The 16,940-nt window shown below is 32.9% G+C and overlaps 1 protein-coding gene across 1 annotated transcript; it reads left to right on the top strand.

The window, feature by feature from the left end:
• Nucleotides 1-7,412: 7,412 nt before the first annotated feature.
• Nucleotides 7,413-8,811, top strand: LOC131054588 (F-box/kelch-repeat protein At1g80440-like). The gene has a single exon (XM_057989129.2). It carries the CDS (start codon nt 7,458-7,460, stop codon nt 8,460-8,462), a length of 1,005 nt encoding a protein of 334 aa, XP_057845112.2. The 5' UTR covers nt 7,413-7,457; the 3' UTR covers nt 8,463-8,811.
• The last annotated feature ends 8,129 nt before the right edge of the window (nt 8,812-16,940 follow it).

Here is a 16,940-nt window from a genome sequence, read left to right as displayed (position 1 = left end):
GAATAGAAACTAGACCGGTTAAGGTCAGACCAGTTAAGGTCATACAATGTTCTTCACCAGAACAGATCCTGTTAGGAATCTAGATCTCTGTTAGGAGATAAGTTTTGTTAAAGACTACCTTGTTAAAGGATTTCAGATCCACAGTTGTGAACCACCTTTATAGAGGATTTACATTTGGTGGGCCTACTCGGTTAAGGGTTTTAGACTTGTCAAAGATATTAGTAATCAACAAGTGAGTGATCTAGATAATAGCACAATATGCTTAGTTAGATCCTTGACAGCTCATTGTTAATGTATTTCAGCATTACTTAAGTCTTCAATATCTCCAAACTTTGTCTCTTCACATAGACCTAATCTTCTCTATGATGATCGCACATAACCTTTTTTATTCTATATCTCATACATTACACATATCACATGCAAACCCTAGACATGATGTCCTTATAAAGGAATCTGATTTTATGTCGGTCCAATAGGATTAGACTACAAGTTCTTAGGTTCAATGCATCTAGACACATTTGGTAACATGACACAAAATCACCGCCAAAGTGTCGATGGATGATAACTCATCACACATTATAGAAATACCAGTTGGTAACTCATCATAGAGTAATACCGGTTAATACAATATACTGATTACCGGTTTTTAAAAATGAATATTGGTACATTGTAGTGCTTCGATCAAAAGTTAACTACTGCTTGGTTCCTTCATACCTCTTGAGCTCCTTGAACCGCTTGGGATCCTCATACCACTTGGGGTCTTCATACAATCTATGGCCGGTAAACCATTTTCTGCAAAACATCGATAGTCTAAAGACTATACATTCAATAATACACAATACTAGTTGGAACAATTATCGGTTGAGCATAACTCATACATCAAGAAAGTGTGTATCCATCAATGAAAATCAAAACATCATCAAATTGCCAACAAAATCTTCAAACATTCTATCTATTATCCAACACCTCTTTTCTATCCTTCCATCCATTTCATTCAATCCTTTGCATAAATTCATCATCTATGAAATAGGCATTTGTCTCATTTTGTCACATGCTTTCCCATGCTTGAATCTTGTGTTTAGTCCATTTCCTAGATATCTATTCATGATACACTTTAGAATTTGAGGTTGTTCCTCTTTAACATTATCTTTTAGTTGGGATACACACTCAATCCAGAAAAGAACTACTTATTGTATCTTGGTACCGACATCTTTTGATCACTATATCTCATACACTTCATCAATTGCTCTAAATCATTGTGATCTCTTAGTCAAAGATATGGCTAGTGAAAAATCTAAAATCCTTCTTCAGCGCCACTGTAATTATCAGACCCATGTAAGCTTCATTACTTATAAGCCACAACCAAAATAAGAAAAGAAAATACAATATCAAAAGATCCAAAGCATGATCAAGAAAAGAAATATCTAGTAAATAAAAGAAAAATAATGGAATATCAAAATCTTGGCTATGGGAATATATGAGTAACTCCATCGGGACTATGGATGTCTGGCTGGCAATGGAGCAATATTTATGATATTACAGTGATAACCTAATTAGAGCTATGGATGCTTACTGGCAGCGAGGCTCTATCTAGGATGCTTTTGAAGTCAGGGTAACTCATATAGCTAGCCACGTTGGATTCTGAAGATTACAATGATCATATGAGCCAGAATGAACCCAATTACACATACATGGGTAATCAAAGACAAAGTACGTTGATCCAATTTGGGATTCTTCTTTCCTTTTGAGTTTGCTTCCTAGTTGCTAGATTTGTTCGGTTGAATTTTTCAAAGGTTCTAAGTGTGTGTTGGGTCTCTATCTTTGAAAAGTTTGGGAACATTTATTCAGGTGGTGCTAAATACTATGACAATCCTACATATCACCTCGTTACAAATGGAGACCTCTATACTTGGGGTCAAATTTTCATCAACTCTATTCTTTATACCACATCTCCCTTTATCCTTCCTCCAGTATCCATTACCCTATCTAAATTCATCTAGTGCTATCTATGATCTTGCTTCACGCTAATCTATACAATCTATCCTAACTATTCATTTCTTCCATCATCTATCACTATCTATGATCTTGTTTCTCCTATCCATATCTTATCTCCATCCATATCCCCTTTTCCAAGGACAAAACCATGATTCTAAGAAGCCCTTGATGTGTCTCCTCATAAGCTACTTTCGTCTTTCTCCTATCCATTTCAACCTCAATTGTTCAATCATCTATTCATTAATTTATTTTCTTGCTATACATAGGGGAAACCGAATACATCTTTCTTCTAATACAAAAAAATCCAAAAAAAATATGTCTCAAAAACTAAAAAAAATCAAAAAAATCAAAAGAACAAAAATGAAAATCAAATCATGAAAACATGGCCCATCCATCAAATCAAGAAACAAGAAAACTATTGAAGTCTACAATCAAGCTGATCACATGTCATGTTAATCAATTCATTAATCGAGCTATCAAAATCAACATGTCTTATACAGATATAGGTACACTTGAAACCAGACAGATCGGTCTTATACAGGGTACTCACTCTTTGAAACCAGACATTCTTATCAATCATCAAATAAATAAAAATAATGACATAGATCAATAGGACTCGTGGATTTTATTCTGGGTAGTATTATCTTTATCAACTGATGGCAAAACATGTTTCATCTCTCAAAAATCAGGAAAGACAAAAAATCCAAAACAAATCAAAATGTGCAATAAAAACTTGATAAACAGATGTTATCTAAAAAGTTAGTTCTTCCATCTATGAGATCGCTTTGCGTACCTATTCGCTCCATCCTATCGCATCTATCACTTCCATCTATCTTAGCTTATCCATTTGATCTTTCGCATCCTTTGCTTTGAACAATTAGCAGAAAATATGAAGCTTACCAACAGTTATCAATTTTTGACATACTTATCGTAGTCACTATCTTAGATTTTATCAAAATCAATCATATCTGCATTTGTATCCTGCCATGGTTTGGATCTTGATCAATTTGGACATCCATAATAATTTTTTGTATCCGTTAGGGGCAAATTCCTAATTCCTTTTGCTAAGGTGATCTTTTGAATCTTTGAAAATCCAAAACATTTAGAAAACTTAGAAAGACCAAAAACATCTGGGGTTTTGAAACAAATAACGAGTAACAAAGCAACGAAGATCAAGGCATTTTATGATAACTGAATCGTGAAACTAATAAAACTGAGAATCAACCAACAAGTAATAAAGGATTATCAATGATCATTCATCAAGATGATTATATTATTTAATGACCATGAGAACATGTGAATGACATGCAAGATTCAGTGTTTATATCTTGATTTTATTGCTAACCGTGTACTCTATGTGACTCAAGGATGTCTATGACTAGAGAAGCTATGATGGGGCATGATTATTTTCTTTGTTTGATGTTTGTGGTTGATCTCTTATTAAGGTATGTACTTGTCTAAGGATATGATCGACAAAAGATCAAGGAGGACGTCCAAGTCATGCATTAAAGGAGATAATCCTTGTCCGTTCTGGAAGAAATACTCAAGTCAGCTTGATTCATTATATCAAGTTTCTTGTATTAACTTGCTATATCAAAATCCTTGTAAGAAATACTCAGGTCAACTTGAATCTTTATGTCAAGTTGCTTGTATTTTCTTACAATATTTTAAAGCTCAATGATGAAATCAAGCATTGTTACAAGATAGCATATGAAGAATGGAAGTATCATTTTAGATTAGGTCATTTTTAGATTAGCTCATTATTCATCTGCATTATACGCATTCATTGTCAATTGCATTATAAGTATTTCATTTCATTTAGAGATCAGCGGCCATAAATAAAGATTGAGTATACTTGGACAAACAAAAACAATTTGCATTTGATCAATGTAGGTGCATTCATCTTTAGAATCATTTTAATCATCATCTATTTCATTTAGTAGCATTCAATCATTGCATTAGTTTTCATTCCATTGAGTGCATTTTATTAATTAAGTTATCATCATTATTATTTGCATTAGGATCATTATCTTTGTATTTCTTTTTATCTATTAAGGTCATTTAGTTGCATCTTTACACTTAGATTCATAATCATTATAAGCATTACATATAACAAATAAAAAACATTTCATATCGATCATTTGCATTTCAAAATCATTATATGTATACACATAAAAAAATAAATCATTTATTTGCATTCCCATATAGAAAATTGCATTTACATCATTTAAGTTAGCAATCATTTTCATTTGTATCCATGATCATAAAAAAAAAATCAAAAGCAATTTTTCATTTCATCATCATCACATCATATAGAACATCATCATCATAAAAAATAATAAGGAAAGAAAAGATCATCATAACATCATCCATGTAATCAATGAATATAGATCATTATCATATAGAATAACATGCATAATAAAAGTGTTGGCAATATGAAGGAATTGATTATATGTTGCATTGATGTTTTGTCATTGATATCAACACTAGCTATTATGATTGGTTACTGACAGAAAGATTTTGGTTATCGGTAGAAGAACTAGTGTTACCCGCAGAAGGGACTATCAGTTGTACACTACTGACATGTTTGGATCAATGAAATGTGTTTGGTTTGATGTGTTACATGTTTCTAGAGTATGTTTTGGTCAGTTGGTATCAACTTGATGATCATATGCTATCATACATTCTAGTAAGCCTATACTGGTAAGGGTTTAGGGTTTTACTGACAGAGCTTTTACTGAGAGAGGATGCAAAGTGGTGTTGGTGTGGCTTCTAGATGGAATTCAGGATGCAGACAGTGATCTTTGTTCATGCCTTGACTGATTGGAGACATTGCTTTGGCGTGGTGAATCTATTTGGGTCCAGGTTATGAACCAACATCATGTAACGTGTTCCATACACATTATTGGGATGATTTATAGATTGGTTAATATTGTTTTTGTCAAAAGCCGACATGGGATATCATTGTAATGTGGATGTATGTAATGATCTTATTGTAATATCTTTTAGTTGGCCAACCTAATTGGTTTAGGTCTTAGGGTTTGTATAAATTGATGTAAGATCTCATTGTAGATCATGGTCATAGTCAAGGGATGAAATGTGCAAATAATGTAATATGATTCAGGAAGAGGATTTGGTTGATCATTGGTGATCGAATTGGGTTTATGGTAGAGGTCATAGGCCTCTGGTATTGAGCTTAACTGGGACTGTAATCAAGCATGATAGATGCTATCATTGACACTTCATTCATCTGGATTGTTTTCCAATTATATTGAGGTTATTATAATCTCTTTGTAGTTAGTGAGACTCCTTTGTAATGAGCAGTACACTGTAGGCAGTGTGCCTTCATGCATGTACAGGCCCCTTATTGTATCACATACTTTCTGTAGAAGTATTATCTGATTGTGGGTAGGCTTCCCACCATGGGTTTTCCCTTCATTGGGTTTTCCACGTAAAAATCATGGTGTTTTGTGGGATGGTTGCATTATGTTGATTCTCTATTTCATACTTTAGTTTTGTTGCTTACCGGTATCTATTTTTGCTATTTCGGTATTAAATGTTTATGTGCTCCGGTTAAATGTTATAAAGTGGATTGATTGATATAATCTGTTGACAGCTGATACACCACCACCCCCCCCCCCCCCCCCCCCCCCTCTCATTTGTCCAATAAAATACCATTCTATCAATAAATGGAGAAACTAATATTTCTCCATAATGGCATAAAAGGTGTTTAGAGATAACATTTAGTTAAGTGAATGAAAATGGATAGAATTTTTTTAAAAAAGAACCTCTTTAATAAATAAAATAACTAAAGGATAACTATTAAATTAAATTAAATAATTCTTAGTAAAAAATATGATGATTTGAAGATAACTTTGTAGTTTATGATACAAATCTACATCTTTATTATGTGATTCTAAAGTCTTTAGTGCATCTATATATGGTTGTGCTTATGCATGCAAAGAACACATAGGAAATGATATTAGTATAAAATAATAATCACTTAAATCATCAAAATAATTTTATATAAATAAAAAATTTATTTAAAAAATTATTTCGTAAAAATATTTTATTTATTTAATTTTTGTTTCATATAATAAAATAAATGTTTAGTAAGATTGAAGTTCAACATTTTTTATAAATATCTATATTAAAAATATTTTTCTATAGAGTTTTAATTTAATTAACCTACATTTAGAATATGTATATAAAGATATTTTTAATATAAATTAAATGAATTAATAATTTATATTTAGAAACTTAAAATATATTATATAAATTGAAATACAATTTTTTTATTAAAATAAACTATTTGCAATACATATTTATAAATATAAAAAACTAAGGGGTTTGAGATGCATGCGTCTACATATAAAAGACGAGTCATTAAAATAAAAGATTGGGACCTTCTAAATATAGAAGTCTAATAAGCCATTTGAGATATATATATTTTTTTATAAATATAAAAACTAAAAAATTACAATTTTTTTATATATTTTTTAATACAATATTATTATCAAAATAAACTATTTGAAATACATATTTATAAATATAAAAATAATAATCTTAAATAAAAATTGATTTTAAACTACTTGAAATATGATTTTTTTTATATTAAATAAAATAATTCTTAGTAAAAAATATGATAATTTGAAGATAACTTTGTAGTTTATGATACAAATCTACATCTTTATTATGTGATTCTTAAGTCTTTAATGCATCTATATATGGTTGTGCTTATGTATGAAAAGAACACATAAGAAATGATATTAGTATAAAATAATAATCGCTTAAATTATCAGAATAATTTTATATAAATAAGAAATTTATTTTAATTATTTTATTTATTTAATTTTTGTTTCATATAATAAAATAAATGTTTAGTAAGATTGAAATTCAACATTTTTTAATAAATATCTATATTAAAAATATTTTTCTATAGAAATTTTAATTTAATTAACCTACATTTAAAATATATTTATATATATTAATAATCTTAATTAAAAATGAATTTTAAACTATATGAAATATGATTTTTTTTATATATTTTTTAATACAATTTTTTTCATATAATTTGAGAGGCATGCAAAATAGATGATATACTTGCTTCTAAATATGAAAGTTGGAGTATTAAAATAAACATAAGATAAAAATACGCTTATAAATATAAAAACTACAATATTTGAGATGCATGGTTCTACATACATTAAAATAAAAAAGAATGGAAGTTTCTAAATATAAAAATCTAATAAATTATATTTATATATATATAAACTAAAAAGACATGCAAAAGATGATATACATAATTCTGAATAGGGAAGTTAGAGTAGTAAAAAAAGCATGAGATAAAAAGCGCTTATAAATATAAAGATTAGATATTAAAAGAAAAACATATTAAAGAGATTCAGACGCTTTTGCTGTGCAAAGTTTGAGTGACATAAAAGTTTCTTACTGTAATCGCAATGCAAGGATGTCTGTTTCCTCGTCTGCCAGATGAAATTGGGTGGGAATGTCTGGTGAGGGTGGAGTTGAACTCTCATCGCAATCTTAGATGTGTCTGCAAAAGCTGGAACGCCGCACTGAAAAGCCCCCGCTTTTATCAAGACAGAAAAAGATTGAAGATTTCAGAGCAACGGATTTGTATGCTCCACTGGATAGACGGCAATTGGGACATAGTGGTATACGACCTGGAGAAGAAGTCCTCCAAAAGTCTACCGCCCATTCCCGGTCAAATTTACGGCCGCTGTCAGTGCCATGTCGTGAAACGAAAACTGGTTTTGATTGGGAATGCCTATGGAAATTGTTTATGGTTGTATGATTTTGCTTGTTCGGAATGGCGGGAGGGTGCCCGAATGCCGGAATGGCGAGAAGGATTTGCCTCCGCAGCGGACGAGGAGAGGGGACTGATTTATGTGGGTGGAGCGTTTCGGTACTGCAAGTATGGCCTCACTAGCGCTTCAGTTTACAATGTGGAGGAGGACAGGTGGGATCTCCTCCCCGATATGAACACCTGTATGGACGCCTTTACAGGTGCTTTTGCTGACAGCAAGTTTTACGTAATGGGCAACCGTCACTGCCACACCAATGAGGTTTTTGATTGCTACACAAAAAGCTGGAAAACTATGGAGGACAGATTTAACAGTGTTAGTGCAGTGTGCTTCGTAAGTGCGTTTGAGCGCTTGTACTGCTTTTCTGCTATGGGATTGATTGAATATGAGTACACACAAGATAAACTGAACATTGTAGAGACTTTTCCCACGGGGGATTGGCACGAAACTATTATTTTCACTGTAGTGATTGGCCATAACATCTTTATTTGTAGATGGGATCACATTGAAGGTCAAACGTTTTGGTTGCTCAGACCTCCAAGTGAGAGAGGAGGAGGAGGAGCATTCAAGTGGACTGGCATTGAGAGACCATTGAGCTTCCAGAGTTGCGCTATAAATGCTGCTACCTTGGATCTTTGACTATTTTTCAGTCTGGTTTCAGTTGAATTGTAACTTCTTGTCAAATGGTAAGGTGCCCGCTGAATGTGTTTCCCTCATTTCCGTTCACGGTATTTTTCTGCCGCAAAGCAACGGCTAGTCCTCTATAGTCCCTCCCACTTTATTAATGTACGCCTGCTAGAATAAGGAACTATAGTTCCGGAAGAGTTATGGCAGGGTTGTTCGGTCGAGGCTAACCTGCTCAACTCACCAACTCTAGCGGCCAGGTAGAGGAGGACACCGATCCACAAAATTGAAATCATTACTGTTAAATCAAAAAGTTTCAACAAGAATAATGATTATGGCTTATACTCATTGTCTAATTAAGCTATCAGCTCCTGTTCATGTTCATGGTAGACTATTGACTGTATTTGTAAATAGCTTAAATAGTGATTAAGCATTGTCTTTCAATTTTTAGAATTTCTCAAATTAAAATAAATTTCATTTTTTTCAAAAGTTAACTTGTTTTCTTTTTAATAAAATTTTTTAAAAAATATTTCTTTGTGCTGTGATTGGTCTATATAATTTTTTGTAGGCATAAAATTTAATTTTTGTGAACAAAAAATACACAATTTTTATGCACTGCTACATTTTAAAACTGTCAAAAATTTAATGCATCCTATTATTAATGCCAATTATTAAACTGGATTTAGGCTCCAATTTTTATGAGAGCACATAAGTTAAAAGTGGAAATTGCAAGGCTCAACGTCATAAGGGATGATGCTAGAGGGATGAGGCCAGATACCCCTGAGTCTCTTGGCTTATATTGATATATTGAATGGACACCTAATTTCCTATTATTTAAAGCACTTCTTTCTTTCTTTTTTTAATGAAACCATCTCTATTACATTTGGATTATAAAGTTAAATTTACAATACATATTTTTTATTTTCACAATTTTTTTATTAATAATTAAATTATATTTAATAATAATTATTTAAATAAAATAAATAAATAAAAACAAATATAAATATTTAACTATTTATTATATTCTTTTAAAATATTGATTTTTTAAATTTTTTAATAGATAGTGTTTCATTTTTTTACTTTTAAAAATTTAATTTTAAAGATAAAAATTTAAATTTAAAAATTTATATATTTTTAAAAATATTTTGTTTGGAGTAGAGTTCAATTTTATAATATTTTTTTAATTTGTTAATATTATTTTATAAAGTTATTATTTTTTAATTTCCATCTTTATTAAGAATTGTGGTTCAAAAGATAATTATAGTCAATTTTAACATCTATTTTAATTATTTATTTATTTAATATAAAAGTAATTTAATAACAATCTTATCAATGCACTGCAATTACAATTGTACAAGGATTTTTAAATTTATTTGTAGTATGAAAGAGTCATATTTTATAATTATCATTAAAATAGAAAATACAATGACAATAAATATTTGTTTATTTTTTAATTACATTTTAAAAAATTAGAATTCACTTCTTATAATTTTTAACTCTCAAAGTTTGGTTTTACTTGTAACTCTTAATGTAAAAGTTAAAATTTTAGCTTTAAGATTTTGAATATCCTTTGATTTTATTTTTATTATTTTTATTTAAAGACTATTCAACTTTATAACTATATAATCAAATGATGAAATGATATTACCATAACTTTTTAACTATATTACCATTAATTGGAATTATAACGAGGACTTCCACCTTGGAGATCTGCAAGAGAGTGAAATGATGGAAGTGATGCCTGAAGCACTATCACATTTGTACTAGAGCATGCCAGATGGCGTACGAAAGGGAAGTTTGCAGTCCCAAGAATAAAGGTTTGCAGAAATGAAATGAGAGAAGCAAGAAGATAACATGTGTCCAATTGTGCCAAAATGCACTCCACTAAAACCAAGATCCCACACAACACTACAAGGTGGAGTGGTGTCACATCACAGAGGAGTCAAATGTGAACAGGTGATCAAGGAAAGAGATTAACATGAGGAGTAGAAGCACTTATGAATGACTAATATCCATAAAGCCGCCACCAATTATGAAATCTGAGCATCACATTTAAGTTGCTCACGAAGCTGATAATCACTAAAGACATCATTTTTGGACAAAAGTTTCTCGCCCTCTTTTAATTCACACCCCACATTAGCAAGAAAGTCTGCCAACATATTTCCCTCATGGTAGCAATGTTGAATATGATAGAAATCAAAATTGGATAGAATTTATAAAACCTCTTTAATGATGTAATCTAAATTCCACAAAGAAGCTTATAGTTTTGTTAGAGAATAAATGACATTTAAATAATCACCCTTAATTTCAAGAATTTAAATCTTTAGGAAGAATGTCATTTTGATGCCAAGTAGCAGAGATGTTGCTTCTGCAACATTATTTGTTCCATCCCTAATTCTTGCAAAACCTTCTTTTATAATTCCACCTTCAGAATTCCTAATCACATACCCAACCCAAAAAGTTCTAGGGTTTCCCCTACCTAGCCCATCAAAATTGAGCTTGTAAAGTTTTAGTCAAGGAGGTTTCCATCTAATCTCCTTCCAATTTATTTTTGAGTGAGTTTTAGCCAAGAGGCTACCTTTGAATGGAAATTTTAATTGATTCCAAGTCTTCATAATAAGGTTATCCCATGAAGAAAAGGTTGATGTTAATTTATTATTTCTAGATACATAAGCATTAACCTTCTCTTGTTAGGCCCAATATGGAAAGCTAATGTACTGAGAGGGGAGGGGTGAATCAGTACTTCAAATCCTTTTATCAACAATATCTTTACTATTATGCATAAACCAAAAATTGTTGTAACATAACATAAAGCTAAAACAAATAAGTAACAATCATACATGATTCACTCCATAACACATATATATTGGTTATGCAGAAACTCTTGGTTAGAGAGAAAAACTGTGGTGGGGATGGCACCCACAACTTCACTACTGCAATAATAAAGAGTGCTCAGTTAGAGCTACATATTTAGCTATTTCTGGTAGCTTACCCTATTAGGAGTAACAAGATCTATTAGATCTACCTTGCTAAAGGATTTTACAACACTTTATATAAATGTTGCACCTAATTAGAGGCTTTACAATTTATAGACTTGATTAGAGTCTTTTACCTTGTTAAAGGTTTCTCTTACAACTTCAAAATATTACAATAAGACTTTACAAATATCTGCAACTTTACATCTGAAATGATGTAGTGGATTCTATGTGCTCAAAATAAGATTACCTTGCCTATAGCATACCTCGATAACTCATAAAGTAACTTGGTAAACCTTTCTATTTACTCTGTTCTTTTACTGTTCTCTAAAAACCTTCTCGGTGACCTCTGTGTCTTTGTAACAGTTATAATACTCTTTGATTTCTCATGTATCACATAAGTCTTGCTTCATACACATATGCACACACATTTCTCTCATTCACATATATCTCTAACCCTAAATTCATGCTGTATAAATAGATTTCTTATGTTGGTGATCTAATTCATTGCTTCGATCTTACAAACATGATTTCTCGAATGAATAACCATGCAAAATATTTCATGGGTTAGATGACCTCAAAATTATACAAAATCTATATGTACAATTTCCAATGCGATAACGGTTCTAGGTGCCTCGATCTTGTAACACGTTTTCATATGTGTGTCCAGGTTTAATGAATCTGGTAACACATTTCACTTGGTGTATAGCAACTCGGTGTATTATCTTTACTGCTCAGTAGATATAAAATAACACTCGATAGACAACTCGGTGTATACTGGGCTTGTGACTGTTTTCCTTCTGTAACCGACTAGACTGTTCATACCGACTAAATATTTCGATAGTAGTAACCGACTAGAGTATATAGAATGACTTTGGATATAAAACTAATGGCAATTTGATAAGTAGTAACAATCTCCCCTTTTGACATTAATTGAGACGTTTGACAAAACTACTTTCAAAGTCATTACTCAAAAATCTGTATACTTTACAAAAATTGACTAAACATACAATATATACATTTGTCAATGAAATAGTATAATCAAATATATCAAATATACTCCCCTTATCAATATGTTGTACAAAACTCTGATTTTGTGTGCTCGGTGATCAATACTCTGTAATCACTGTTCTTTCCTCTATTCACTGCTCGGTTCACTGCTCTTGGATACTCTACTTATTCTACTAATTTTGCTTGGTATACTCCCCCTGTATACTACACTCTGGTTGTTTGATACTTTGAATACTATACACTCCCACTGTGTACTTTGATGCTATATATACTCTGATGATATACTCCCTCTTTTTGACAAACATCAAAATTTAGTTACCATTTGAAGGTGGCAACTGATCAAAAATGGATTTGTACTGTGTCTTAGCTTCGGTGAGAGTGACAGAGAGTGCATCCTTTACACTATCCATTAAAGAATTTTGTGCATTAATATCAGCCAATAATGAAATTAAGCCATCTAAAGTGCTTCCCTCTTGTGTAGTAGAGAGGTAAGTGGCTTGGTTGAGCTGTTCTTGAATGGATGAAAGATGAGGAAGGAATAATGTTTGAAGTGTCATTATGTCCATCCTAATCTTGTGTTCTTCATTCCTCAGTTCCAATTGTTGAGCCATGAGTTGTTGTAGCTTAGTATAAAAATTCTGAACTGAATTGGGCTCGGGGGTCAACTTATTTGAGAGATCAGTGATCTCTTTCTCAATTGCTTCTGTTTTATTCTTAATGTCCTTAATGAATAAAGAAAATGTGCAGAGTTTCTGAAATAATGAAAGAATGTGCATGAGTTGAGGGGACAACTCAGCAATAAATTTGACAAGTTTTACCTTGCCAACAACAATGGATTTCTATACTTCCTCTATCATTTTAGCACTTATCTCCTTGTCTTTTAGTTTGCTCAAGTATTCGGATGCATCTACTCCAGATGTCTCAGTCTAATTTAGGAGTTCATCCTATTGAATATGGATGGCTACATCGGTTGATACTGTAGCTGAGGGTAGCATATCTGATAGTAAGGTCTTTACCTTCTGAAGTACTTTATTCTTCTTTTGTATGGCCAGTTGCTTCTCCTGTTCAGCCTTTGCTTTGCATAGTTCACCGAATTCAATGAGTGCTTGCCCTTTTAATTTGGAGATGTCTACATTGGGCAACACTATCGGTTTCAATAAATCTATTTTGAAACTATGCTTTTTCAACTTCTTTTCTTTACCTTTCACTGGGAGAATCACTACAATAGCTTGAGAGGCTTGAGGGCCATCGGTAGGTTGCTCGGTAGAGACAACACTTCGGTCGGTTTCTTTAACCTCGGTAGTGTCCTTCGGTGTCTCGGTGCTTGGTGTCTTAGCTATAACATTCTCTATGCTAGAAGGTGCTTGAGAGGTTTGTTCTTGTGAAGTACCTTCTGCTGCAGACTTTTGACCTTCGGTTGTAGCAGGTTGATTGATCGGTGGGTAAGGCTGAACTTGTTCCAAAACAGATTCACTAGAGACAAGTTTTGAATACGCATTGCCTTCTATCATTTCTTGTTCAGGTGCCTCTGCATCCATGATATCTTCATCTATTTGAATGGTGTCAGCAAGGTCTTGCTCGGTGACATCAGGCTCTTGGTCGGTGAGATCGACTATTTCCACTGTAGATTGTTCACCAGTATTCTTTCTTCGAAAGATGTCCTACCATTGCTCTTTTGTTTCCTTCTCCACTTCTATATACAGGCCATTCATCAATTTCAAGGCCTTTTATTTTACTGTAAATTGTGTTTGGCTGTTTGTCAGATGTTCTTTTATTTCATCAACTGACATATCAGGAAAGAGATGCACCAGACTTCTTTCTCTGATTTGTTTCTTCGAGTCTAGGGAATATTGCCATCTGGTTTCAATATGTGCATATAATTCCTTAGGAATAGAATTACATACTTCTAATGGGACCACTCAGAATTTTAAAAGTGTGCAAATGACAGCTTCTTCGATTTGCCTCTTTTCATCAGCAAATCTGGATTCATATTTGACAAATCTGAATCCACCAAATCCACCATATTCCTTCAGATTATTACAAAAAAATTCTACACTATGTACATCTACCTTCTTGCTTTTCACAATCTGAAATTTACTTGCATCTTCAGATTCGTTATCACTCGACTCTTTTGGCAAAATGAGTCTCTGAGTAGATTTCTTATAAGTTCTAGTTACCTTAGGAACGGCAACCGTCTTTTGTTTCTTACTCATTGATGCAGTAGATGCCCTTGTGTTAGGTCTCTTTGTTGGAGGAGTCGATAGGGCCATTAAAGTGTCCTATTTCTTTCTCTTCAACACTTTTCCCTTAGGCAATTCGGTGCTAGGTGTTATAGCTTCTTCTTGGGCTTTTGTCTTCTCTTCGGTGATGGCTAGAATGCCTTTTACAGGTGTGGAGGAAGACTCTTCTCCAAATTTCTCAGTTAATGCCTTCATCATCTTTGATTCCTTCCTTGTAGCTTTGGGTACTACAATGCTCATCTTTACTTTTTCTTTCACCTCTTCATAGGTTCCATACCTCAGATCGGTAGTGTGCTTTGGTAGTGTCAGAAATGCATCGATTTGTTGTTGTGTGATATCAAAATCAATCTTTTAACCCATAGGTGGCAAAGATTGAGTCCTCGGTTCCACAACATTCACATAACAGTAATCGATGTTGACTTCAAAATATATTTCATCTTTGTATTTTTCTACTAGCTGGGGTGGAATCCGGTACCTGTTATGCATTTTCTCTTGGAACTTGCTGAAGTAATCATCCATTATATCATTAAAGTTATCACCTAACTTCTTGATGAAGTCATTGATCTGATGGGTGATTGGTCGATGTAGTTCCCAAACAACTTTACCGACTGTTAAAAAAAACTTCTCAAAGTAGAAAAACATACATACAAGTAGTGATCCAAATTTTAGAGTATTTGTCGAGTTGTTCTTCTTCGGCTTCCTGATTGTGTTCAGATTTTCAAACAAGTTCTTCAACAATACTTCACATAAGTCAATTTTCATGCCTTTCTTAACAATTTTGTATGCTGAGTCCACTGCTACACAGGGTACACTGTTTTCCCTTGCCGATTGGAAGAAACAGTAACCAATTACTTTAATGGCAAATTTGAGTTCAAGATCAGTGACATTGTTCAACTTCAAACCTCTGCAATCAGATTCTACTCCAGTCAAACTGATCAATTCCTTCTATGATATCATTTTCTGTGCTAGGGCATGATCATAGATAGGATAACAGGTGATCAGATGAATGATTTCTTTAGTGATCTTAAACGGTTGCTCTTGTAGCCACATGAAATCATCATGCACTCGGCTTAGTACAAACTTGACCCACTGGGGTTTGAACACACAGGGATAGGTTAGGGCTTTAGTGAATCCCTTGATTTTGATGTGCTCATACTTGCTATCCATTTTACCATCTATGCACAATTCATCATATGCATCTTTGATCTCAACATGACCAAGTTCTTCAACATGGCATTTGGTGAAGAATCTCACATCCTTGACTAACAAGACTCAATCCGGGATGAGTGAAAAGGCAGTTTGGGAGTCAAAGAGTATTTTAGTGAGGGCTTCTCTACATTCTTGACAACAATGGGGTCTTGGATCTTAGGTTCCATTTTGATTTCAGATAAAAATTGACACAGGAACCTTAGGGTTTGAGAACTTAACAAACGGCAGATGCTTCACACTCAGCAGATAATAACAACTTAATGAGTTCGGTAAACTAGCTTAGCAATGTGATGAGATTCGATGTAAATACCTTAGATTTCACTTTGAAGATGGTTTGATCACCTTGATTCTCTCTGCTCTGCTTCTCAAAAACTTGGTGAATGAAAATGACCTCGAAGAATGCTTTAAGTACATAATAAACCTTATCGGGCTCCGTACAAGTTAGGTCAAAGACATTAAATGCATTCAGTTCTACTTAACTTTCTTTCCCTTTTTGCGCTTTAACCGAGTAACCAAATTTCCTTCATATACCGACTTAATAGGTTTCCTGTAAAGTGCTCCAAAAGACTTTGATAGAATTTCAAACTTACTACTACATCTTACCATGTAGATTTTGAATTTAGTACATACTAAAATAGGAACTGTTTAAGATTTAACCTTGTGAGAATGTAGTCCCTTCATACCTTTACCGATTAATTTGGAGTAGGAGCACCTAACGCGATAGGTAAGGTGCTTTCTTTATTTGACACAATTTCCTTCTTTCTCCAAATCATCTTTAATTTCTCTTTTATTTCCTCAGTGTCTTCTCTAGGTTGATCTCTGCAATCTCCAGCCAAATGTCCAACTTTGTGACAATGAAAACATGCCATACCAGGATTTTTCCATGATCTTTGGTTGTTCATTCCAAACCTTATAAAGCAGTTGGCACTTATATGTCCATATCTTCCACAACATTCACACCATATCCTTGTATTGTAATCCCATGGTACTGCAGAATATTGTCGGTAAGGATCTGTGTGAGTTCGGTAACCTCTAGTATTTGCTTAGTGTGCAGACCA

This window comes from Cryptomeria japonica, chromosome 3 (genome assembly GCF_030272615.1).
Source record: "Cryptomeria japonica chromosome 3, Sugi_1.0, whole genome shotgun sequence".
Taxonomy (NCBI): Eukaryota; Viridiplantae; Streptophyta; class Pinopsida; order Cupressales; family Cupressaceae; genus Cryptomeria; species Cryptomeria japonica.
Note: the sequence above shows the minus strand (reverse complement) of the source record. Positions and strands in the feature narration are given on the sequence as shown.

What these genes read in the sequence shown, in the direction of transcription:
- LOC131054588 (XM_057989129.2), top strand. Translation starts at nt 7,458, where the DNA reads ATGCAAGGATGTCTGTTTCCTCGTCTGCCAGATGAAATTGGGTGGGAA.